Source organism: Xenopus tropicalis, chromosome 3 (genome assembly GCF_000004195.4).
Source record: "Xenopus tropicalis strain Nigerian chromosome 3, UCB_Xtro_10.0, whole genome shotgun sequence".
Taxonomy (NCBI): Eukaryota; Metazoa; Chordata; class Amphibia; order Anura; family Pipidae; genus Xenopus; species Xenopus tropicalis.
The window spans coordinates 150,879,217-150,904,487 of record NC_030679.2 but is presented as its reverse complement, the minus strand read 5'-3'; the positions used below and the strand labels follow the sequence as shown (position 1 = coordinate 150,904,487).

Genomic DNA, 25,271 nt, shown 5'->3' with positions numbered 1-25,271 from the left:
CGGTGCATTAACCCATGCGGCCCTAGGTTGGCAATATTAGGTCTAACCTCGACCCTACCAGCATCGCAGCCGCTGTGTTATAGCGAGGCACTTGCGTCACCTCACCAATGGGGCCGCTAGGGGCAGCCCCTGTATAAGGCACTCAGAGGAACAAGTAAACTGGCCGTCTACCAGTAGGGCCGCTAAACGAGGGCAGCCCCAGTCATAGGCACAGGCCACAGTTAACTGGCGGCAGCTTCCCAGTAGTGTGCCGCTAGATGGCTAGCCCCCGTATAGCCGACCAATGCAGCCCAGAGGCGCTAGGGGACCGTAGACGACCAGAACTGGCGCATACCCAGTAGGGTGGCTAAGAATGGCAGCCCCAGTATAAGGCACAGACAGAACTGGCGCCAGTTACCCGTAGGCTCGCAATAGGCAGACCCGGTATAGGCATCAGACCAGTAACTGCAGCAAGTTAATACCCAGTAGGGCCGCAGGATGGCAAGCCCTGGCCCAGTATAGGCAGCAGCACCAAGTAACTGGCGCGTTACCGCAGTACAGGGCGGCGCTAGCACGATAGAGCAGACAAGGCACGACCCCGGTCCGTGGACCGATAGCAACCGTAAACAGGAGTTACCCAGTACCTAGAATGGAGCCTAGACAGTAGTAACATGGCTGGAGTTAGCCGTAGGTCCGCGTAGGGGGCCTGCAGCCCCGTATAGGGCACAGACGAGTAAAACTGGCGCAGTTACCGCAGAGGGCCGCTAGATGTGGCAGGGCCCCGATAGCGCAACAGGACCAGTAAACTGGCGCCTGTTTACCCCAGTAGGGCCGCTAGAGGGCAAGCCCGTATAGGCAACAGCCCAGTAACTGGCCGCAGTTTTACCCAGTAGGGCCGCTAGGGGGCAAAGCCCCGGTATAGGCACAGGACCAGTAAAACTGGGCAGCACTTGTTACCCAGTAGGGCCGCTAGTTGGGCAGGCCCGTATAGGCACAGACCAGTTAACTGCGCGCAGCTTTACCCAGTAGAGGGCCGCCTAGATGGCAGCCCGAGATATAGGCACAGACCAGGTAAGCTGCGCAGTTTACCCAAGTTAGGGCCGCTAGATGCAGCCCCAGTATCAGCGCATCAGACAGTAAACTGGCCTCGTTACCCCAGTAGGCCGCCTAGTGGCGAGCCCCCCGACAGTGCACAGATAACTGGCGCATCGTTTACCCAGTAGGGCACGCTTAGCATGGAGCAGTCTCCCGCTATAGGCACAGACCAGTAAACTGACGTCAGTTAACCAGTGGGCCGCTTAGATGGCAGTCCCCCGTATAGGACCACAGACCAGTAACATGGCGCCAGTAACCAGTAGGCCGCCTAGAGGCAGTCTGCCCCGTAGTGAGCACAGCACCTAGTAACTTGGCGGCAAGTTACGCCAGTTAGGCCGCTAGCATTGGCAGCCCCGTAATAAGGCACAGACCATAGTTAACTGCGGCGTTACCCAGTAGCCGCTAGTGAGCCCGTAATGCACTAGTAATGGCGCCAGTACCCGTACCTAGAGGCAGCCCGAAGGCCACAGGTTAACTGGGCGGGCCAGTTTACCCAGTTAGTTGCGCTAGATGGGCCAGCCCCGTATTAGGCACAGACCAGTAACTGCGCGCGCAGTTACCCCAGTAGGGCCGCTAGAATGGCAAGGCACCCGATATAGGCACCAGACATAAGCTGGCGCCGTTACCCAGTTAGGAAGCCGCTAGATGGCCAGCCCCGTTAGGCACAGACAAGTAACTGCGCAGTTACCCAGGTAAGCCGAGCCGCTAGTGGCAGCCCCGTATGAGCACAGGTACCAGTAAACGTAGGCTGCAGTTACCCCAGTAGGGGCCGCTAGGCAGCCCATAATAGGCATTCAACGCACAGTAACTGGCGCTAGCTTACCAGTAATAGGCCGCTAATGGCAGCCCGTATTAGCAACCAAAGACTCAGTAATGGCGCCAGTAATACCCAGTAGGGCGCTAGATGGCAAGCCCCCCGTATAGGCAACAGGACCAGTAACTGGCAGCAGATCCGCAGTAGGGGGCCGCTAGAATGGCAGCCACGTGATAGGCCACCAGGACCAGTAACTGGCCGCTACGTTACCCGTAGGGCCAGCTAGGGGCAGCCACCGTAAGGCCACAGACCAGTAAACTTTGGCGGCAGTTACCCGTAAGGGGCCGCTAGGATGGCAGGCCCCGTATAGGCACAGACCAGTAAACTGCGGAAGTTACCGCAGTAGGGCGCTAGGGGCAGCCCGCGTATAGGTCCAACAGACCCAGGTAACTAGGGGCAGGTTACCCAGGCATAGGGCCGCTAGAGATTGGCAGCCCCGTATAGGCACATAGACGCAGTAACTAGCGCCGTTTACCGTTCAGTTTAGGCGCGTAAGGGGCAGCCCGCTGATTAGGCACCAGACAGAAACTGGCGCAGTTACCCATAGCTGGCCGCCTAGAGGCAGCCCCGTATAGCGCACATGACTCAGTAACTGGCGCCGCTACCCAAGTAGGGGCCCTAGAAGGGGCAGCCCGTATAGGCAAAAACAGACACAGTCAATGGCCAGTTTTACCCATAGGCCTCTTAGATCATGCAGGCCCCGCTATAGTGCATCAGAGCCAAGTAACTGGCGGCAGTTACCAAGTAGGGCCGCTAGATGGCAGCCCTTTAGGCACAGACCGAAGTAAACTGCGGCAGTTACCCAGTAAGGTGCGCGCTAGAGGCAGCCCCGTAAGGCCACAGAACCAAGTTAACTGGCGCAGTTTTACCAGTAGGGCCGCCTAGAAGCGCAGCCCGGTATAGGCACAGACCTAGTAACTGGCGCAGCTTACCCAGTAGGGCCGCTAGAGGGCAGACCCTATAGGCACAGACCAGTAACTGGCGCAAGTACCCAGTAGGGCCGCTAGATGGCAGCCCCGTATAGGCAAGACCAGTAACTGGCGCAGTTACCCAGTAAGGCCGCTAGATGGCAAGCCCCGATAGCCGCACAGGACCAGTAACTGGCCCATTACCCAAGTAGGGGCCGCTATAGAGTGGCAGCCCCGTATAGGCACAGACCAGTAAACTGGCGCATGTTACCCAAGTAGGCCGCTAGAGGGCAGCCGCCGTTATAGGCAACGACCGATGGGGCAGTACCCTAGCGCTGATGAACGCGTATGGCGCAGCAGTATGGCAGTTACCCAGTAGGGCCGCTAGAGGGCAGCCCCATATAGGACACAGACAGAGTAACTGCGCCTTACCGAGTAGGGGTCCTTTATGGGCAGCCCCGAATACGGCACCATAGGACCCATTTAAATTTCTCTATTTACGCAGCATAGGGCGGGTAGCATGCCTTAGATTGCTCAGCCCACGTAATATCTACAGGACCTATTAAACTTGGTCTCTAGACTTACCCAGTAGGGGCGCGGAGGCGTAGGATGGGAGCGCAGGCCCCGTATTTTAGCACAGGCCGGACCATGCTTTTTAACTTCGCCAGTAACCCAGAGGGCCGGCTTAGATGGGCCAGTGCCCCGTATAGCACAGACCATTATTTCTTCGCAGTACCTAGTTTTTGGAGGCCGGCTGGGGTATAGATGCGGTACTTTACCCCAAGCTCCCCCTCCACGCCCCCAGGTACCCCAGCACATCCCCCCCCCCTCCCCCAGGTACCCCAAGCACATTCCCCCCTCCCCCCAGGTACCCCAAGCACATTCCCCCCTCCCCCCAGGTACCCCAAGCACATTCCCCCCTTCCCCCAGGTACCCCAAGCACATTCCCCCTCCCCCCAGGTACCCCAAGCACATTCCCCCCAGCGGCCTCCTGCTCCCTCCGGGGGTGCCCTTCGCTATGTGCCGCGGCTCCCCGCTACATTATAAGGTTGGGCCCCGTGGGTGTGACGCACAGACGCAAGCTTATAAAAGCGCGGATGTATCGGGGAGCCGCGGCACATAGCGAAGGTTCAATGAGAGACGGGGCCCGGACTTGATTATAGGGGCCCCCCCTTTAAAGCTAAAACGCCCGGGCTGATTGCCCCCCCTGATGGCGGCCCTGGACTAATCTCCCCACAATGCCATCCCACCAGTAAGAATGCCAGTTGCCGGTGGGACGGCTTTGTTGCCTCGCGAGGAACCTTCGGGAACATAAAGGCAAATGGCATTTTTCTATAGTTTTTGAAGGAGCAGATTACAGGGATATTAGGGGCTTCTTGTGTGGGGGGGGGGGCTCTTTAACAAATTTTGGTTTGGAAGCAGGAGTTCCCCTTTAATTATTTCCAAACATTTCTACAGGAATTGATTGTAAGCAACCATTTATTTCATTTCCCCCCATCCCCCTGTTAAACCCTGGGTACTGTCACTTTAACAGCTCCCAGCCTCCTGGGTCGGACAAACTACACACATTCTAGCCAATAACTTGTTTAGCCAAGACCCCGCCCACCCTGAAGTTGACGCCCATTCCTCAGCCACTGAGTGACACTTCCACCTGCCTAATGAAAGCCTAGAGATTATAGTGCCCGCCCCCGGGCGTTACCGGGGCAACAAGCCGAAGCGAAGAGAGAAACATCAGCCAGAGGGCTTGAGGTGACCGGCGAAGGTTCAACGAAAGACGGGGCCCGGACTTGATTATAGGGGCCCCCCCTTTAAAGCTAAAAACGCCCGGGCCCGGGGACCCCCCGATGGCGGCCCTGATTACAAGTGATAAAACAAAAGCTCTTCAGAGTTAACGCATGCGCGTATCGTCTCTCTGCCAACCAACAGGGGACGAGCAAGAAACTTCCGCCAACCATTAAATCTGCGCAGGTGCAAAAGCGGAACTTCCGGATTGAGCCTGTAGTTCTCCCCGCGCATGCGCAGTAGGGTGCGAGTCCCAGAGCGGCCGAATGCTGGAGAAAAAACCGAACGGTGAGTGTTGGAAGCAGTAAATGTGCCGAGCGGCTCGGTCCGGTCCGTGTGGGGATGTTTTGTGCAGCGTGTACTGAATTCCCTTCCAATTTAGCATTGGGCTTGTTGCACTCACATCGTTATTGGGTGGGCGGGTCCCTGCGCCACAGAGCTTGCAATCTAAGTACATTATTATAAAGGGGAGGAGCTTGCTGATGGTGACTTTCCTTGGAGCTCCTGTTTGTTTAGACTGACTCAGGGCAAGTATTGGCCAATGGGCACAGAGTATTGGGCTAATTCCTTTGCTTTAATTGTGCCTTGTTGCCCCCAGTGCGCTCTAATGACCCCAACCAGCGGCGGGTATTGGACTCCGCTACTCGCCAGCGGCGACTCAACCGGCAGCTCGAGGCCTTGGAGAAAGATAATTTCCAAGATGATCCCCATGCAAATCTGCCCCAACTCAAGCGCCTGCCCCAGTTTGATGATGAGGCGGAAACCGGTTTGTATTTGTCTAAATGTCTCTTTGTGCGCTCCCATTGGCTGAAAGCCTGCACCGCTGTGTTATACAGATAGCTAGAATCTCAGCCATAAAGCAGGGCAGGACTGCTGCTTACAATGGGGGATCAGATAGGATCTGTGCCACTGTGACAGAATGCTCTGTTATACAGATAGCTAGAATCTCAGCCATAAAGCAGGGCAGGACTGCTGCTTACAATGGGGGGATCAGATAGGATCTGTGCCACTGTGACAGAATGCTCTGTTATACAGATAGCTAGAATCTCAGCCATAAAGCAGGGCAGGACTGCTGCTTACAATGGGGGGATCAGATAGGATCTGTGCCACTGTGACAGAATGCTCTGTTATACAGATAGCTAGAATCTCAGCCATAAAGCAGGGCAGGACTGCTGCTTACAATGGGGGGATCAGATAGGATCTGTGCCACTGTGACAGAATGCTCTGTTATACAGATAGCTAGAATCTCAGCCATAAAGCAGGGCAGGACTGCTGCTTACAATGGGGGGATCAGATAGGATCTGTGCCACTGTGACAGAATGTTCTGTTATACAGATAGCTAGAATCTCAGCCATAAAGCAGGGCAGGACTGCTGCTTACAATGGGGGGATCAGATAGGATCTGTGCCACTGTGACAGAATGCTCTGTTATACAGATAGCTAGAATCTCAGCCATAAAGCAGGGCAGGACTGCTGCTTACAATGGGGGGATCAGATAGGATCTGTGCCACTGTGACAGAATGCTCTGTTATACAGATAGCTAGAATCTCAGCCATAAAGCAGGGCAGGACTGCTGCTTACAATGGGGGGATCAGATAGGATCTGTGCCACTGTGACAGAATGCTCTGTTATACAGATAGCTAGAATCTCAGCCATAAAGCAGGGCAGGACTGCTGCTTACAATGGGGGGATCAGATAGGATCTGTGCCACTGTGACAGAATGCTCTGTTATACAGATAGCTAGAATCTCAGCCATAAAGCAGGGCAGGACTGCTGCTTACAATGGGGGGGGGATCAGATAGGATCTGTGCCACTGTGACAGAATGCTCTGTTATACAGATAGCTAGAATCTCAGCCATAAAGCAGGGCAGGACTGCTGCTTACAATGGGGGGATCAGATAGGATCTGTGCCACTGTGACAGAATGCTCTGTTATACAGATAGCTAGAATCTCAGCCATAAAGCAGGGCAGGACTGCTGCTTACAATGGGGGGATCAGATAGGATCTGTGCCACTGTGACAGAATGCTCTGTTATACAGATAGCTAGAATCTCAGCCATAAAGCAGGGCAGGACTGCTGCTTACAATGGGGGGATCAGATAGGATCTGTGCCACTGTGACAGAATGCTCTGTTATACAGATAGCTAGAATCTCAGCCATAAAGCAGGGCAGGACTGCTGCTTACAATGGGGGGATCAGATAGGATCTGTGCCACTGTGACAGAATGCTCTGTTATACAGATAGCTAGAATCTCAGCCATAAAGCAGGGCAGGACTGCTGCTTACAATGGGGGGATCAGATAGGATCTGTGCCACTGTGACAGAATGCTCTGTTATACAGATAGCTAGAATCTCAGCCATAAAGCAGGGCAGGACTGCTGCTTACAATGGGGGGATCAGATAGGATCTGTGCCACTGTGACAGAATGCTCTGTTATACAGATAGCTAGAATCTCAGCCATAAAGCAGGGCAGGACTGCTGCTTACAATGGGGGGGGGATCAGATAGGATCTGTGCCACTGTGACAGAATGCTCTGTTATACAGATAGCTAGAATCTCAGCCATAAAGCAGGGCAGGACTGCTGCTTACAATGGGGGGATCAGATAGGATCTGTGCCACTGTGACAGAATGCTCTGTTATACAGATAGCTAGAATCTCAGCCATAAAGCAGGGCAGGACTGCTGCTTACAATGGGGGGATCAGATAGGATCTGTGCCACTGTGACAGAATGCTCTGTTATACAGATAGCTAGAATCTCAGCCATAAAGCAGGGCAGGACTGCTGCTTACAATGGGGGGATCAGATAGGATCTGTGCCACTGTGACAGAATGCTCTGTTATACAGATAGCTAGAATATCAGCCATAAAGCAGGGCAGGACTGCTGCTTACAATGGGGGGATCAGATAGGATCTGTGCCACTGTGACAGAATGCTCTGTTATACAGATAGCTAGAATCTCAGCCATAAAGCAGGGCAGGACTGCTGCTTACAATGGGGGGGATCAGATAGGATCTGTGCCACTGTGACAGAATGCTCTGTTATACAGATAGCTAGAATCTCAGCCATAAAGCAGGGCAGGACTGCTGCTTACAATGGGGGGATCAGATAGGATCTGTGCCACTGTGACAGAATGCTCTGTTATACAGATAGCTAGAATCTCAGCCATAAAGCAGGGCAGGACTGCTGCTTACAATGGGGGGATCAGATAGGATCTGTGCCACTGTGACAGAATGTTCTGTTATACAGATAGCTAGAATCTCAGCCATAAAGCAGGGCAGGACTATAATATAATATTGTGACTGTGTGACAGGGGCGCCCCCTGCTGTTCTGTTGGACATAAGATATAAAGTGAGAGTTACAGATGCAGGAAGGGTCCCCGGATGCTTCTCTGCTCCGTTTTCTGGCTCATGTTCCCATCACTTATAGCAAATGTATAATTTTCCAGGAAAAAAGAAGAAGAAAACCCGCGGGGATCACTTTAAGCAGCGATTTCGCAAAAACTTCCAGGCGCTGCTGGAGGAGCAGGTGAGTGCAGCGCCCCCGTGTGTCAGTTCTTTGCTTCCAGGGGGAGGAACCTGACATCCTTTCTCTTTATTCCCCAGAATCTAAGTTCCTGCGAGGGACCCAATTACCTGACGGCCTGCGCTTCTGCCTCGACCTTCCCCCAGCGACACTTCTGCAGCGTGTGTGGCTTCCCCTCCAACTATTCCTGCGTCTCCTGCGGTGCCCGCTACTGCTGCGTCCGCTGTTTGGTGACCCACCAAGAGACCCGGTGAGAGGGGCTGCGACCTTAGTGTTGGGGGGGGTCCCCTGTGTCTGATTCACAAGAACACGAATAGTAGCCAATCAGATCAGTGGTATTTCTATCCCCCATGGGCTGTACCATATTAGTTCATCCAGTAGGGGTGCAGTGTCCATATCCTGCTATGTGAACGTGGCACCCAGGCTCCCCAGCTAGAGGGCAGCACAGAGCATTATTAAGGATTTACTATAGGGACAGCTTTAGATATTGGGACTCACCCAGTATTAGGTATGTTATCTGCCTGTATAGGCCCTGAGGCTGGATATGGACAGGCAGGAACCCCATTACTCCCCTTTGTGCCCAGCAGCCCATAAGCAATAGTGTAACACTCACTGTGACTCTGTGTATTGGGGACGCTCGCTGCCCCCCCCAAGCTAAAGTGTCTGTGTTTCATTCCCAGGTGCTTGAAATGGACGGTGTGACGCGGAGCCCAGGCCTCTTCCCGAATGTTCCTCTCTGTGTACAGACTATAAATATGTATCATAATGTCAGGTTTTTTTATAAGTTGTTTTTATGTACATCTCGCAAACAAACTAAAATTCCACTTCCACTTTATTTTGTGGTTTATATTGAGTTTGTAAGTGTGTGTGAGCTGTGTGTATGGAAACATTGGGGTAACAGTCACCCCGCTATAGTTCCAGGGGCACCCGGGGCACAAATAAGCACTCACCCCAAATCCCCCCCTAACTGGCCTTCAGGCTGGGCCCCCTTAGCCCATAACAAGGTTACAGATATATAGAAACATTGGGGTAACAGTCACCCCGCTATAGTTCCAGGGGTACCCAGGGCACAAATAAGCACCCCAAATCCCCCCCTAACTGGCCTTCAGGCTGGGCCCCCTTAGCCCATAACAAGGTTACACATATATAGAAACATTGGGGTAACAGTCACCCCGCTATAGTTCCAGGGTTACCCAGGGCACAAATAAGCACTCGCCCCAAATCCCCCCTAACTGGCCTTCAGGCTGGGCCCCCTTAGCCCATAACAAGGTTACAGATATATAGAAACATTGGGGTAACAGTCACCCTGCTATAGTTCCAGGGGTACCCAGGGTACAAATAAGCACTCACCCCAAATCCCCCCCTAACTGGCCTTCAGGCTGGGCCCCCTTAGCCCATAACAAGGTTACAGATATATAGAAACATTGGGGTAACAGTCACCCCGCTATAGTTCCAGGGGTACCCAGGGCACAAATAAGCACTCACCCCAAATCCCCCCTAACTGGCCTTCAGGCTGGGCCCCCTTAGCCCATAACAAGGTTACAGATATATAGAAACATTGGGGTAACAGTCACCCCGCTATAGTTCCAGGGGTACCCAGGGCACAAATAAGCACTCACCCCAAATCCCCCCCCTAACTGGCCTTCAGGCTGGGCCCCCTTGGCCCATAACAAGGTTACAGATATATAGAAACATTGGGGTAACAGTCACCCTGCTATAGTTCCAGGGGTACCCAGGGCACAAATAAGCACTCACCCCAAATCCCCCCCTAACTGGCCTTCAGGCTGGGCCCCCTTAGCCCATAACAAGGTTACAGATATATAGAAACATTGGGGTAACAGTCACCCCGCTATAGTTCCAGGGGTACCCAGGGCACAAATAAGCACTCACCCCAAATCCCCCCCTAACTGGCCTTCAGGCTGGGCCCCCTTGGCCCATAACAAGGTTACAGATATATAGAAACATTGGGGTAACAGTCACCCCGCTATAGTTCCAGGGGTACCCAGGGCACAAATAAGCACTCACCCCAAATCCCCCCCTAACTGGCCTTCAGGCTGGGCCCCCTTAGCCCATAACAAGGTTACGGATATATAGAAACATTGGGGTAACAGTCACCCCGCTATAGTTCCAGGGGTACCCAGGGCACAAATAAGCACTCACCCCAAATCCCCCCCTAACTGGCCTTCAGGCTGGGCCCCCTTAGCCCATAACAAGGTTACAGATATATAGAAACATTGGGGTAAAACGCAAATACAGCCAGTCCTTTGGTGGTCTGGGATACGTTTAAGGCATATATGCGGGGAATTTTTCACACTGAAATAAACACGGTGAAACGTAACTCAGCCTCTGAGCAAGATGAGTTAGCAAATCGGGTGCGACTCGCTGAAAGTAAGGCCTCACACAACCCCTCCCACCAATACCATACAGCCTTAAAAATTGCCCAACAAAACTATGCTAATTACTTAACGTTAAAATCAAAGAGGAAACAACTCTTTGCCAAAGCAGCCTTTGAGCAAGGGGAACGTGCGGGTAAACTACTGGCATACCTTGCAAAACAACATTCATCCCCTCCAGCAATACCAGAGTTGGTAGACTCAGAGGGCACTCACCATACTAAACCTGAGGCAATAACCTCCCTATTAACAAGTTTCTACAATGAAATTTATCAATCTAAAATAAGCAACACTGAAAGAGACACAGGGGAATTCTTAAATAACCTAGCTCTTCCTAGACTTCCAGAGGACTATAAAAAGGAGTTAGATAAAGACATTACTCTCACTGAATTGTATGAAGCCATAGACTCATTCCCAACTCGTAAAGCAACAGGTCCGGACGGCCTCCCTATTGAATTCTACAAACACTTTAAAGAGATACTCGGCCCCCACCTTTTAAAAACACTACTCTGTGGTAAAGAAGAAGGTGTTCTCCCCCCCTCTATGTATGAGGCTACTATAGTATTATTAAATAAACCTGGGAAAAACCCAACCCAAATGGATGCATATCGTCCTATCTCTCTCTTATCAGCGGATATAAAAATATTGGCAAAAGTCCTTTCTGCTAGAATGAACAATGTACTTAGTACCATCATCTCAGATAATATTAGAAGACTTTATCTAAACCTAGCCACAAAACATGATAATCTGGGTCAAAGATCAATTGTGGCACTGGATATAGCCAAAGCTTTTGATACGGTGGAATGGCCATATATGTGGCAGGTGCTTGCACGTTTTAATTTTGGCAGAAATTATATTAAATGGGTCCAGCTCATGTATAATTCACCCAAAGCCCAATGTCCCCACTCCTATTCGCATTGGCTATAGAGCCCTTTGCCCAAGCAATCCGGCAGCATACTGGTATACAAGGTTGGCGTATTGGTGACAGGGAAGAGCGCATACAATTATATGCAGATGACACCTTAGTGTATCTAGGAGATTGGACCAAATCTCCACAAAACCTCTTTTCCCTAACGGAAAAGTTCACGCAAATCTCTGGCCTAGTCACCAGCCCCACAAAATCAATAACCTTCCTAGTAGACCCAATCCCAGATCACCAGGCCCCTCCAGAGTTCCCATTTCCACTAGAAAATCAGTTTACATATTTGGGAATTCAAGTGAAACTACCTTTAACGGATTTCAATGAACTCAATGTAAACCCCCTGATGGGAAAAACACTTGCCAAAGTTAAAGCATGGGAATCACTTGCACTAGGTCCAATGGGCAGAATCCCATTAATAAAAATGATACTTTTACCTAAATTGACTTATGTGCTACTACAAGCGCCCCTTCAAATAGCAAAAAGCTTTTTTACTAAACTAGAAGTTATATTCCGCCAGATAATATGGGCTAAATCCCGCCCCAGACTGAGTCTGACTACCCTCACCAAAGATAAAGATAAGGGAGGTGTAGCGCTCCCCAATATTTATTTATACTACTTAGCGGCTCAAATGAGTCATTTTGCTACTTGGGTGGAAGAGGCGCACCATCAGACTCTTTTCCACATGCAAGCTTTGCTGGTGGGGAATAAATGCACACCCTTCCAATGGTTGTCTATTAAAAAACCCTCCAACATAGTATACCAGAATGTAGTAATGCAACACGCTCGGTTAATTTGGACTAAGGTGACTCAAATCCTTAAATTTAAAGGCTTCCTTCCGCAAACCCCCCTATGGTGTAACTACTGGTTTCCACATGTAGCTAAACTAGGCGAAATGCCAATATGGATGAATTGTGGAATCCTCAGGATAGGGGACATATGGCAAAATGGGACAATGGTTACTTTTAATCATCTTAAAGAAACCTTTCAGCTCCCTTCCAATCAGTGGTTGCAATACATGCAAGTACAAAAAAAGATACTACTACAAAACAATAAAGCACTTATCCAAATATCACAAAACTCAACAGTAGACCTAATCATGCGAGGCTCCACAAAAGGGCTAATCTCTTCACTGTACGCTATTCTGCATAACAAAATGTTTAACAAACCCCTAGAGAAGCTAAGGGGAAAATGGGAAACAGACCTGGGAACGCTAGATGATGATGGTTGGGATGAAGTGCTGCCTCACAGCATCACTTAACTATAGAGATAGGATGATACAACTATATTTTGTACATAGAGCATATTACACTCCAGCTAAGCTGCATCAAATTTTCCCAAATACAACATCAGAATGCCCTAGATGCCATGTAGAAAACGCCACACTAATGCATATGGTGTGGGAATGTTCGGTCCTAGGCAAATATTGGACCAAGGTTTTGAACAAGCTGGACCTGATCATAGAGGTGAAACTCCCAAGAACCCCCCAGGTGTGTCTGCTAGGCATAGGGCTCAAAGAACTACTCACGCAACATCTTAGTGTATTCACCAGAGAATGTTTATTTTTAGCAAAAAAAGCAATAACAAGGAAATGGAAAGACTCAACACCCCCCAAATATTCACATTGGCTCTCTGAAGTCAAACACCTATGTGCAATGGAAAGTCTAATATATAAAACTAGAGGAGCCCCCAAAAAGCACGAAAAAATATGGGGAAAATGGCTAGAAAAATCCACTTAAGTGAGCTATGGCGGTATTTTCTCAAAGCATTTTATGATAGTATGTTTGTAACTGTAATATGTGCCAACATCCGAGGGAAACAGCAATGACAAGGGAAAGGAAAGTGCATACAAAAGATAAGGTTATAATGTATTTTAAAATGCTGGTGCAACTTTTGTTACTGCAAAACATGTCATATACTAAAACCTTATTACACTGTGTAACTCTGCCTCGTAAATGTGATGTATATATGCTGAAACTGATGTAAAATCTTCTCAATAAACTTGCCTGAAGAGCAGTTTCCCTATAAAACAAAGATGAAAATCTCCAGTATTTGTGTCAGACTTCCCCCCCCCCCCCAGGGCAGTATTGGTGGAAAAGAGGATTTCTATTGAAAATGGAGGAAAGATTTGACCATCGTCGTAGAGGGAGTCTGTACTAGATGGGCAGTCAGGTTATGGACTTTCCGACCAAGAGAGGAAATGATGAGAACTTGGTGGGATTGCACAAACCCCTCCCTCTTATCGCCCTATTATTCTGCTGCTGCCAATTCTTTCTCCAAATGGTTCTTCTGGTGGAAACCTCCTGGTTTGTGGTCATCATTGAGGCCAACCAGCCCCTTCTGATTTGTATCTTGTTTGGCCCCAAGCCTATTCCCCTGCCAGCTGACTTCTATCCACAAAATCATTGGTGTGTAATAGCATAGCGAGTGAATTTGATTGGTTGAACCCACATTGAGGCACTGGAACTTCTGGGACCATGCAGGGGCCTTGGTGGAGGCCCAACACCTTAGTTACATATAAATAGATAGACCTGCACTCCCAGTGCTCCAGCACTTTTATTCCACATTTTGTTCACATTAAAATAAACTTCTTCTTGTCTTCTGAGACAATTTGCAATTGGTCTTCTTTTTTATTGTTTGTGGTTTTTGAACTATTTATCTTTTTGTTCAGCATCTCTTCAGTTTGGAACTTCAGTTTGGAGCTATCTGGTTGCTAGGGTTCCAATTTAACCCGGCAACCGAGCAGTGGTTGGAAAGAGAAGACGGGAATGTGTCTATTCTCTTGTCTATACAATTTCTTGATACCGGACCTTATTAATGAGATAATTTTTAAATTGTTTTATTATCCCCAAAGGGATTAAAGGAAGAACCATCTCTGGAATTTTAGGAGCATTTGGTGTGTTTTTAACGTAAATCGGCAAACTATGGTTTTATGGTCAACTGACCTGCATTTGTTAGTAGCCCCCCCTATTGGTACGTAACACTTTCTCTCTTTTCCTTATTGGCTGCCGTAACCCTAAACTGCCCATCAGTTGTTAGTGGGCGTTGAGGAGCCAATCAGTGTTTGCTAGCTCTAAAAATAGAAGGGGTCATTAAGGTTCCTCTGGGGTGAAAGTTGTGCTCTATGGAAAGCTGCACTCACAGGTTGGGGTAGGGCAGGCGGGTAGGTAGATAGGGCAGTTAGGGTAGGCAGTTAGGTAGGGTGGGCAGTTAGGACAGGGCCCTGTTGAGCCTCAATAATGCGCAAGTTAGGGGGTGGGCAGGAGGGGGACACCCACTTATCTCCCAGTGCCCATCCTTCTTGGATAGATTGCTGCTTAATGTTCCTGAATGAAGTGCAGAGGCCATTCTACAACAGCTGAATGATGTGCAAATCAAAATGGCCCTGTTGTCTACCTGCCCTGTATAATACTTATGTTTTGTTGCACCATGAAGGCCGAACTCCACAATGTGAGTATGGGATACACCGTGTCAAACCCAGAACTCAGACTTACTACACTCAGAGGATATTTCTACAGGATTGTGTTGAAGCATCTTGTGGTGAGCCTGTATAAGGCTTTTTTCACCTCTTGGTTCCTCAGGCTATATATCAGGGGATTAAGCATTGGAATGACCATTGTGTAGAAGACAGAGGCCACTTTGTCTCGTCTATCAAAACTGCTGCGCAGGTATATGAAGAATACTGTCCAGTAGAAGATACAAACGCAGGTAAGGTGAGAGGAACAGGTGCTGAAGGCCCGGCCTCTGCCTGAAGAAGACTTTATCTGTAGGACTGATGAAACAATGAGTGTGTAGGAAACAAGAATATTTACCATTGAGCCTACACCAAAGGAGCAGATAAAGAACACAGTTACCATGTTACAATGAAATGTTTCCGAACAGGAGATCTTCAGCAAGGGAGGAACGTCACAGTAGAAATGGTCTATCTGGTTCCGTCGGCAGAACTCAAGACTAAATATACATTTGGTCTGTACTGATGACTGAGAGAATCCAATAGAAAAGGACATAAGGATTAGCCACAGGCACTTGTTCTTGGTCATGATCGAGCTATAGTGAAGGGGGCGGCATATGGCCACGTATCGATCATACGACATGCACGAGAGGAGGAGAGCTTCCGTTACAGCCAAGGCAGCAAAGAAGAAGAACTGAAGAGCGCAGCCAATGAATGATATGGACTTGTCTCTGGAACCAAGGTCGGCCAGCATTTTAGGGGCAATGACAGAGGAGTAGCAGAGGTCCACCATGGAGAGACAACCAAGGAAGCAGTACATGGGGGTCTGGAGATGGGGCGTATAACAGACCAGAGCCACCATGCCACTGTTCCCTATAATTGTTATTAAATAAACCATTAAAAACAATATGAAAAGGAAAAGAACGTGCGTATGATTTGCCTCCAGCCCAGTAAATAGAAATTCAGTTACCTTGGTTACGTTCTGAACCTCCATGGAGATCTCTTTCTAAAACGATTTATTATTTACTTTTAAAGATCAAAACCATGGTAAGTGATACAAAAGGGCAGAAGATAAGGTAGATGAGCTGGTAGCTAAGACTTCCTACCATACAAATAAAATAGCTGACCTTCAACGACAATTGAAAGACTTACAAGACCGAATGGAAGATACCAAAATCGTTCGCCAACCTTCAAGAGGAAGTTCCGCTTCTTTTGGCAAAACTAGTTCCAGATCTCCCTTCCGAGCAGCTACTCCTAGATAGAGTCCATAGGGTCTGCTGACCAAATTGAGGCTGACTACTTCTCCTTCTGCTTGGCCACAGTCAACTAAATCGAGATTAAGTGACAAAGAAGGATCCCTCTCACCCCTGTGGCAAACTTGGCCAATAATTCAGTAATAATTGTGGCAAACATTTCTTCCCCTGGGCAGGGTTGGTGGTAAGGGATTTCTATTGAAAACAGAGGAAAGTTTTGACTATCATCATTGTGTCATCAATGACATTGTTTAACCAAAAATATGTAAATATTACTGTTGCCTAGAGCCCACCAATGCATGGGTGTCCCACCATCAGCCCTTTCATCTATAATAGCTTTATAGGTAGTGTAGCTAGCCAGTCAGTATAATCCCCCTTCAGTGTGGCCCCTCAGCATCTTCAGACAATGGCCAGGTACCCCCACTCTATGAGTATAATAGGGGACTTGTAAAGGCATATTCTCTTCCTATGTTTCTAGTGCAAAACTCTTATTCCATTGGCAGCCACATCACTGAGCAGATCCCTTTATTTCTATGGCTCTACCACATTGGGCTTTGTACTCATTGGATCCATTACATTCCCATTAGTAGACGGAAGCTTTTTATTGGTTTTCATTTTTCTTCTCTTAATTCAGAAACAATTACAAAGAAATTCAAATTATCTCATATACACATAATAATATAAATCTATATATTTGAATGCAGAAAGTACGAAATCATTTTGCCCATCGTCCAACTTAATTCCAACTTCTGACTGTATTTATACAATAATGTCCGACATATAATGACAAAGGGCTCTTGGCAGATACATGATGTTCCATCATGATTTTTTTTTTTTTTTAAAATAACCAGTTCTCTCAGCAAATTCATCCCAGTGAAAATACCAATGAGGGAAAAATTAAGAATAGGTGGAAAGAAGTAGGAGGAACAAAGATGAGGAATAAGGAAAACGGTGGGTACGGAGGGACATTCAGTGGCCAACATGTAGGGATACCGAGAGATGCTGGGGCTGTGGAAGCCATGTTCATTTAATCTGAATCCCGTCCAATCATTCATCTCCGTGTTACCCAGTATGGTAGGGACCAATAATGAGCTTCAGTTCTGTATCATGTTGTGCACTTACCCGTGTTTGGGCCCTGGAACGTGATCAGAGGAAAGATTGGAACGTGATCGGAGGAGAGAAACTTCATGGCTTTTTATCAGTAACATGGACACAAGGGAAATCTCTGTGGATACTAGTGATGTTGGAACTTGAGCTCCTGTGGGCAAATTATCCATTATCAACCTAATTATGTTTGTTTTTAAAAATGTGATTATACTGAATGCCTTTATTGTTCCCTTCCTGCCTGAAAACCTTCCTATAAAGATGAACCATGAGATTATACTGAGCCAGCCTAAATGATTACACAGAAATTATGGTTGGTTGAAGGGGCTTTATTCCTACTAAGCACACCTAGAAAAGAATCCAGATACTCCCCTGGGGTTTGGGGCTGCCATACGATATGGGACATATAAAATCTTGTGATACTGGACTTTATTAAGGAGCGTTTTAATCATTCTAGACTTGTTTCTCTATTGCCCTGGAAAGTGCTTTGCTTATATCTTTTTACGACCAAATATAAGTATGGGATACGCTGTGCCAAACCCAAACAATCTACAGGATTGTGTTGAAGCATCTTGTGGTGAGCCTGTATAAGGCTTTTTTCACCTCTTGGTTCCTCAGGCTATATATCAGGGGATTAAGCATTGGAATGACCATTGTGTAGAAGACAGAGGCCACTTTGTCTTGTCTATCAAAACTGCTGGAAGGAGGACGCAGGTATATGAAGAATACTGTCCAGTAGAAGATACAAACGCAGGTAAGGTGAGAGGAACAGGTGCTGAAGGCCCGGCCTCTGCCTGCAGAAGACTTTATCTGTAGGACTGATGAAACAATGAGTGTGTAGGAAACAAGAATATTTACCATTGAGCCTACACCAAAGGAGCAGATAAAGAACACTGTCGTCATGTTACAATGAAATGTATCCGAACAGGAGATCTTCAGCAAGGGAGGAACGTCACAGTAGAAATGGTCTATCTGGTTCCGTCGGCAGAACTCAAGGCCAAATATACATTTGGTCTGTACTGATGACTGAGAGAATCCAATAGAAAAGGACATAAGAATTAGCCACAGGCACTTGTTCTTGGTCATAATTGACCTATAGTGAAGGGGGCGGCATATGGCCACGTATCGATCATACGACATGCACGAGAGGAGGAGAGTCTCAGTTCCAGCCAAGGCCGCAAAGAAGAAGAACTGAAGAGCGCAGCCAATGAATGATATAGACTTTAATTTGGAAATAAGGTCGGCCAGCATTTTAGGGGCAATGACAGAGGAGTAGCAGAGGTCCACCATGGAGAGACAACTAAGCAAGTAGTACATGGGGGTCTGGAGATGAGGGGTGCTGCAGACCAGAGCCACCATGCCGCTGTTCCCCACAACAGTTATCATGTAAACAAGTAAAAAAAATATGAAAAGAAAAGGAACCTGTGAATGATTGGCCTCCAGCCCAGTGAATGTAAATTCAGTTACCTTGGTTACGTTTTGAAGCTCCATGAAGATCTGATTATTGTTTGCTGTGCTTTACATTTAAATAGATAGGCTAAAATTTATAGGATTGGCCGCTTACAAATATGATCCCAATTTTTGTGTTTAGATCTTATTGTACTCAACTAGGTATTGCTGATTTTATCAGTGGCATGAATGATGTGTTTTACTATACAGGATAAGGGCTACATATACAAGCACTAAGGTTTATTAAGAAATGTGTATTTCTGCCCTAGTAAGCTTGCAATCTACTTTTGTTGATAACTTCCAGACACAAATTAAAGAGTGATTAGCCAGTGGCTGGGGCTCTCAGTCTTAATTCCAAAACTCAGTATGATACTTATGCTGTAAGGGGTAGTATCTGAGTTTAATTTAATGAGTTTGAAGAAGGTTTATGAAGAAATGTGTATTTCTGCCCTCGTAAGCTTGCAATCTACTTGTGTTGATAACTTTCAGACACAAATTAGACAGTGATTAGCCAGTGGCTGGGGCTCTGAGCATCTGAGTTTAATATAAGGTACTTGAGGAAGCATTCCTCGCTGAGGAATAGGAGGGTCTCTAGGGTCTCAGAAGTAAGGAGCAACAAAAACAAAGGTCCAAGGTAGGAGCCAGTGGGGGTGGAGTAAAAAAGACAGCTCTGAGATGATTGGATGACAATTCCAATTCCAGATGGAGACACAAAGGGATTTTTTAGCGAAGTTCAGGAGAACAAAGGGCATCCAAACGTTAAGAGAAGGACTTTGTAAGTTCTTCATTTCTTCATGCGAAGCAACTGATGGAGCCATTCCCCATTTTAGAGCTTAAGGATTCTGGCAAATGGAGTGCAAGCTTGATCGTACCACCCAATGTGAGACAAGTGATACAAGAATGAATCAGCCATTGTTTAGAGCACAGCTTGGGTACAGCACGGTTACAGCCACTTGTCTATCACAAAAACCTCATAGAAATCCTGGAAAAGGTGCAGAGAAAAACAAATTAAATGAGGATGATGACAGTTGGAAAATGGAGTTTTATTTTAGAAAGTGCATATGACTAGAATATTACTATTTATTATACCACAACATGAATTCAGGGTTTTCGTTTGTACAACCAATTAATACAGTGCAAATGATTTGTAGAAGGGCAACAAGAATAATTAGTTACACTAAAACATACACAAACCCAACACAGATTGTTACAAAGGGTTTGGAATGATTATGGGGTTCCCTGACTATGGCATTGGCGGTGTGGCTCCCACAATTTTAGAATCCAGAAACAGCGCCTGTAGTTTGGATTATTACTAATTGCTATTAGCCAATCATGCTTTGACCTCACCGGGCCCATATTGTTTCCATCACACCCCACTGGGCCTGACCAAAACACAATCCTAGATGGAAGCTTTTTGTTTTTCTTTTACTTTATTTCTATCCTGAGTTGTTTAGATGAGTTCTGTGTTGAAAGCAGAAAGACACAAAGAGAAACGCACAAACACACACAAAGCACTTTGGGACACGGTACTTAAACAGATTTCGGGCTGAGATATGAAATGCAGAATGTACCATATAAATCCAGTCTCATTTGAGCTTAGAACCTTGCTCTGACTTCAATCGTTTTCCACTTCCAAGAAGTTCTAGAACTGGAAGAGGACAAGACACCGCTGGGCTTATTTATCGGTTTATGAGTTCGTGAATTTGAGTTTGTTTTTCTAAATCGAATAAACTTGCGTATCCAACGGTCACTTATTTATTAATAAGAAAAACTCGTTCAAATAAAAAACTTTAATATCTTAAATTTTTTGAGTTTACGAGCTCGATAAAACTCCAAAAATTCAACTTTGAGAGTATGACAGTTCCAATCAGCTTCTATAGAAACTCACAAGCTTTTACATGGCAAATTTTTACATTCCAGTTTTGTTTTATTTTGCACTTAATAAATACCAGAAATTCGATTTTTTGAACCATGACTCGAATACGAGATTTTTAAGCGTGAAAAAACACGAGAAAGCAAAATCAAACTCGAGCATTGATAATTCTGAGAATAGAGAGGATTCCCTTAGTACAGTGATCCCCGACCAGTGGCTCTGGGGCAACATGTTGCTCCCCAACCCTTGGATGTTGCTCTCAGTGCCCCCAAACCAGGGAGTTATTTTTGAATTCCTGACTTTGGGGCAAGTTTTGGAAGGCCAGAGACACATTTTTTTAAAATTTTTGATGCTCTAAAATCCCAGTCTCAAACTGTAATAAGTTTGTCCCTAATCTCTACCTAGTTGCCACAGTTCCACTCAGTGCCGACCAACAGTGCCGGCCAAGAACTGCAAATGTGAAATTAAGACCAATTTTTACAATTAACACAATATCTTCAAAAGGAAGTTTTATTGTTCTGCTCTTGGTACAAGAAGACTTTCCTGGATATTCAACCATGTTTCTTTCATCTGAATCCCTCCCAGTAATTCATCTCCGTGTTGCCCAGTATGGTAGTAACCAGGTAACCAATAGCGGTGCTCAGTTCTGCGCCATGTTGTGCACTTACCTGGGATTAGGCCTTAGTGCTGGTGTTGTGATGAACGTAATCGGAGGAACCATCTCTATTTATTGGTAACACGGACACTGGGGAAGTTACAGGAAATCTCTGTGGATCCCAGTGATGTGGGAAAATGAATTCCTGCGGGTAAATTATCTGTTTCCCAATTTCTTTTTTAAAGGAACAGTAACACTAAAAAATAAAAATGTTTTAAAATAATTAAAATATAATGTGCTGCTGCCCTGCACTGGTAAAAGTTGTGTGTTTGCTTCAGAAAGTCTACTATAGTTAATAGAAATAGCTGCTGTGTAGCCCCGGGGGCAGCCATTTAAATTGAAAAAAGGAGAAAAGGCACAGGTTACATAAGAAGATAACAGATAACTGTGTAGAATACAATGGGAATCTATGCTACTTATCTGTTATCTGTTTAGTAACCTGTGCCTTTTCTCCTTTTTTTCAATTTAAATGGCTGCCCCCATGGCTACACAGCAGGGTATTTAAATAAACTGTAGTAGTGTTTATGAAGCAAACACACAACTTTTACCAGTGCAGGGTAATAGTACATTATATATTAATTATTTTTATACACTTTCATTTTTTGGTGTTACTGTTCCTTTAAAATGTGAGTAAAATAATAGGGGTCATTTTGAAGGCTACACATCTGAGACATTTGTATTGAGTCCAACATTTGCTTGGGGGTAACGGCCCCCCAGTTGAAGAGCCGCTTATGTAAGCAAATGTTTAGTATGTAGTAACAAAATGTATGAAATTAGAGTGCTCTCTTCCCTTTATACAATCTGCCTTGGCACGGCACAACTGACCTTCATCAAAGAAACTATTGTATACAGTATACACATGTAAGCCTAGAGGCAAATAAAAGTGCTGTAGGAACATTACATGCGACTCTTAATCCTAGGCAGGACCCCGGTGTATTGGTGGAGGAAGGGTGTAGTGCAACTAGGGTGTAGTGCATCTAGGGTGTAGTGCATCTAGGTTGTAGTGCAACTAGGGTGTAGTGCATCTAGGGTGTAGTGCATCTAGGGTGTAGTGCATCTAGGGTGTAGTGGCAAAGATAGAAAATGAGGAACAGATTGCAGCAGAGGCTAAAACTAACCCCAAAATGTTTTTTAAGTATATTATTAGTAAAAAGATGCGTTATAAGAGTTTGGCTCCATTGATTTATGATAACAATATGGTTATAACTGATACAAAAAAGGCAAATGTGCTAAACCAGCTCAGTTTATACAATAGAGGAGCCAGAGTTTCAAGACCCACCAGATAGCTGTACTGTTGGCTCAGCCCAATCTAATTAGTGGCTGACACAGAATTTGCCTATGGATGATTTCTTAAACAAGGAGAATATCCAAGGCTATTGTGATACTAATATCTACAGTTAGTATTGATGCAAGTTTATGTATGTGAGTGTATATATAAGTTGGTATGGGTCTATGTGTGGGCACTGGGGTTCGGTTGGAAGGGTTGATGGACTTTGGTCTTTTATCAATCCAATGACAAGAAAACCCATCTTTTCAAATACTCATTGTATGATTTGCCACCCCTTCCTCTCCTAGATCACGTGCTTTATATTAGGATATATGAAACTAGCTGCTTCACTCAAGAATCTTCCTATGCTTACTTCAATCACAGCCGCCATCTTTACAAAGCCAACGTCATCAAGATGGATGATTTTGATGAACTGCATATGCACAACATTTCCCCATCTGCTGACCCTTGTGCATAACAGTTTTGTAGCATTTCTATTTATGCTTTTAACCTGGGAATGGCTGATACATGCTGCAGGTAAGTAATGTGCGGCAAGGCAGGCCAGCAGTAATGTGCGGCAAGGCAGGCAAGCAGTAATGTGCGGCAAGGCAGGCAAGCAGTAATGTGCGGCAAGGCAGGCCGGCAGTAATGTGCGGCAAGGCAGGCAAGCAGTAATGTGCGGCAAGGCAGGCCAGCAGTAATGTGCGGCAAGGCAGGCCAGCAGTAATGTGCGGCAAGGCAGGCCAGCAGTAATGTGCGGCAAGGCAGGCCAGCAGTAATGTGCGGCAAGGCAGGCAAGCAGTAATGTGCGGCAAGGCAGGCAAGCAGTAATGTGCGGCAAGGCAGGCAAGCAGTAATGTGCGGCAGGGCAGGCAAGCAGTAATGTGCAGCAAGGCAGGCAAGCAATAATGTGCGGCAAGGCAGGCAAGCAGTAATGTGCGGCAAGGCAGGCAAGCAGTAATGTGCGGCAAGGCAGTGATGGAAGATCAGACACCGGCTGGTACAGAACATGAATGAATACTATTCTGTTGCCAATTGGTGTCTATCTTTAAAAGCTTGGCACATAGGTAACCTTAGCCAGGGACTGGTCCGATTTCCATCTTGGAGTCAGGAAGGAATTTTTTCCCCTCTGCGGCAAATTAGAGAGGCTTCAGATGGGGTTTTTTGCCTTCCTCTGGATCAACTAGTAGTTAGGCAGGTTATATATAGGCGTTATGGTTGAACTTGATGGACGCGTGCCTTTTAAGACTAGCCAAGTTTGAAGTCCATTACACCATCTTTTCACCACAACACTTTTCTAAGTATAAGTATATATAATATAAGTAATCAGCCAAACAATAGGCACATCATTATCTCAGTAATACTGTTTTTCCGACTAATTGAGAACATGACTTCATTAAGAAAACACATAAAGCAATTTTAAATGTGATTATTATTTATGGGGGCAAAATATTGTACTGCTATTTTATAGATAGTTTCATAGTGACACTTACATTTGGGTTAAGAAAGACAATAGTCCACCAATATCAAACCTTCCAAATTATCCCAAATGTATATATATATATACACACACACACACACACAAACCCACAAGTAAGTCTATGTAATGTACAAGACATAACGTTATGGTTTCTGAGAGAGATATTATAGAGAACTTGAACATCTGATGGATGTTTTAAGGGCTTTCATTACCTCCTGGTTCCTTAAGCTATATATAAGGGGATTAAGCATCGGAATGACCATTGTGTAGAAGACAGAGGCCACTTTGTCCTTTTTATCAAAACTTCTGGATGGAGGGCGCAGGTAGATAAACAGTGTTGTCCCATAGAAGATACATACACATGTAAGGTGAGAAGAACAAGTGCTAAATGCTTTCCTTCTGCCTGTAGTTGAATTTATCCCCAAGATGGATGAGACTATTAATAAATAAGATACAACAATTATCATCATGGACGCCATGCCAAAAGAGCAGAAGAAGAAAATGGTGACCAAGTCACAAGAAAAAGTATCAGAACAGGAGAGCTTCAGCAGAGGTGGAACCTCACAATAGAAATGGTCTATCTGGTTCCAACCACAGTACCTCAGGCTGAATATACAAACAGTCTGCACAGATGACTGAGAGAATCCAATAGAAGTGGCAGTGAGGATTAGCCCAATGGACTTCTTCTCTGTCATGATCAAGCTATAGTGGAGGGGGCGGCATATGGCCACATATCGATCATACGACATGCATGAGAGGAGCAGGGACTCAGTTGCAGCCAAGGCCGCAAAGAAGAAGAACTGAAGAGCGCAGCCAATGAATGATATGGACTTGACTCTGGATACAAGGTCGGCCAGCATTTTAGGGGCAATGACAGAGGAGTAGCAGAGGTCCACCATGGAGAGACAGCCAAGGAAGCAGTACATGGGGGTCTGGAGTTGAGAAGTGTTACAGACCAGAGCCACCATGCCGCTGTTCCCCACCACTGTTATCACATACACAAAGAAAAATAATACGAAGAAGATAAAGCCTTGTATGCGACTGTTGGCCAGCCCGGTAAAAATAAATTCTCTTATTCTGGTTTCATTTGAGACTTCCATGGAGATGAGCAGATAAACAATTCTAAAATAACCTTGAAAAGATCTCAATAAGTACAATTATTGATGTCTAAGGCACCGCGCTACTCACACAAGATGGTTGTGAGGCCATTATTTCTCATTGGAGATGCCCTGGTGATGTTCTGGTTCTGAACACATACAAGTCTATAGACAGTACTTCAGCCTTCCATTCGGTCCTTCTCTTCCGTCAGTCAGGATTGGGAGCATCTCATT

The 25,271-nt window shown here is 46.4% G+C and overlaps 4 protein-coding genes across 4 annotated transcripts; 1 reads left to right on the top strand and 3 right to left on the bottom strand.

Moving 5' to 3' along the window:
- The first annotated feature begins 4,529 nt into the window (after nt 1-4,529).
- znhit1 (zinc finger, HIT-type containing 1) lies at nt 4,530-8,931 on the top strand. Its single transcript, NM_001017056.3, has 5 exons — nt 4,530-4,866; nt 5,177-5,344; nt 8,020-8,099; nt 8,177-8,346; nt 8,777-8,931. The coding sequence occupies exons 1-5, from the start codon at nt 4,845-4,847 to the stop codon at nt 8,796-8,798; spliced, it is 462 nt and encodes a 153-aa protein (NP_001017056.2). The 5' UTR covers nt 4,530-4,844; the 3' UTR covers nt 8,799-8,931.
- Nucleotides 8,932-14,061: 5,130 nt separating this feature from the next.
- LOC116409530 (olfactory receptor 1444-like) lies at nt 14,062-15,853 on the bottom strand (the record flags this gene model as incomplete). Its single annotated transcript, XM_031898186.1, has 2 exons — nt 14,961-15,853; nt 14,062-14,089 (listed from the first exon to the last, which is right to left on the bottom strand). Coding segments are annotated over exons 1-2 (921 nt in total), but the record flags the coding sequence as incomplete, so codon positions are not given.
- A 1,912-nt stretch (nt 15,854-17,765) lies between these two features.
- Nucleotides 17,766-18,707, bottom strand: LOC100492592 (olfactory receptor 1444). Its single transcript, XM_002932373.3, has one exon. It carries the CDS (start codon nt 18,705-18,707, stop codon nt 17,766-17,768), a length of 942 nt encoding a protein of 313 aa, XP_002932419.3.
- Nucleotides 18,708-24,104: 5,397 nt separating this feature from the next.
- Nucleotides 24,105-25,040, bottom strand: or8a1 (olfactory receptor family 8 subfamily A member 1). Its single transcript, XM_002932371.2, has one exon. It carries the CDS (start codon nt 25,038-25,040, stop codon nt 24,105-24,107), a length of 936 nt encoding a protein of 311 aa, XP_002932417.2.
- Between the last annotated feature and the right edge of the window lie 231 nt (nt 25,041-25,271).

Excerpts from the sequence above, each read along its gene's own strand:
- znhit1 (NM_001017056.3), top strand. The coding sequence starts at position 4,845 with ATGCTGGAGAAAAAACCGAACG. Across the intron at positions 5,345-8,019 it reads TGATGATGAGGCGGAAACCG|GAAAAAAGAAGAAGAAAACC; the intron begins GTTTGTATTTGT and ends ATAATTTTCCAG. Across the intron at positions 8,100-8,176 it reads AGGCGCTGCTGGAGGAGCAG|AATCTAAGTTCCTGCGAGGG; the intron begins GTGAGTGCAGCG and ends TTTATTCCCCAG.
- or8a1 (XM_002932371.2), bottom strand. The coding sequence starts at position 25,040 with ATGGAAGTCTCAAATGAAACCAGAATAAGAGAATTTATTTTTACCGGG.
- LOC100492592 (XM_002932373.3), bottom strand. The coding sequence starts at position 18,707 with ATGGAGCTTCAAAACGTAACCAAGGTAACTGAATTTACATTCACTGGG.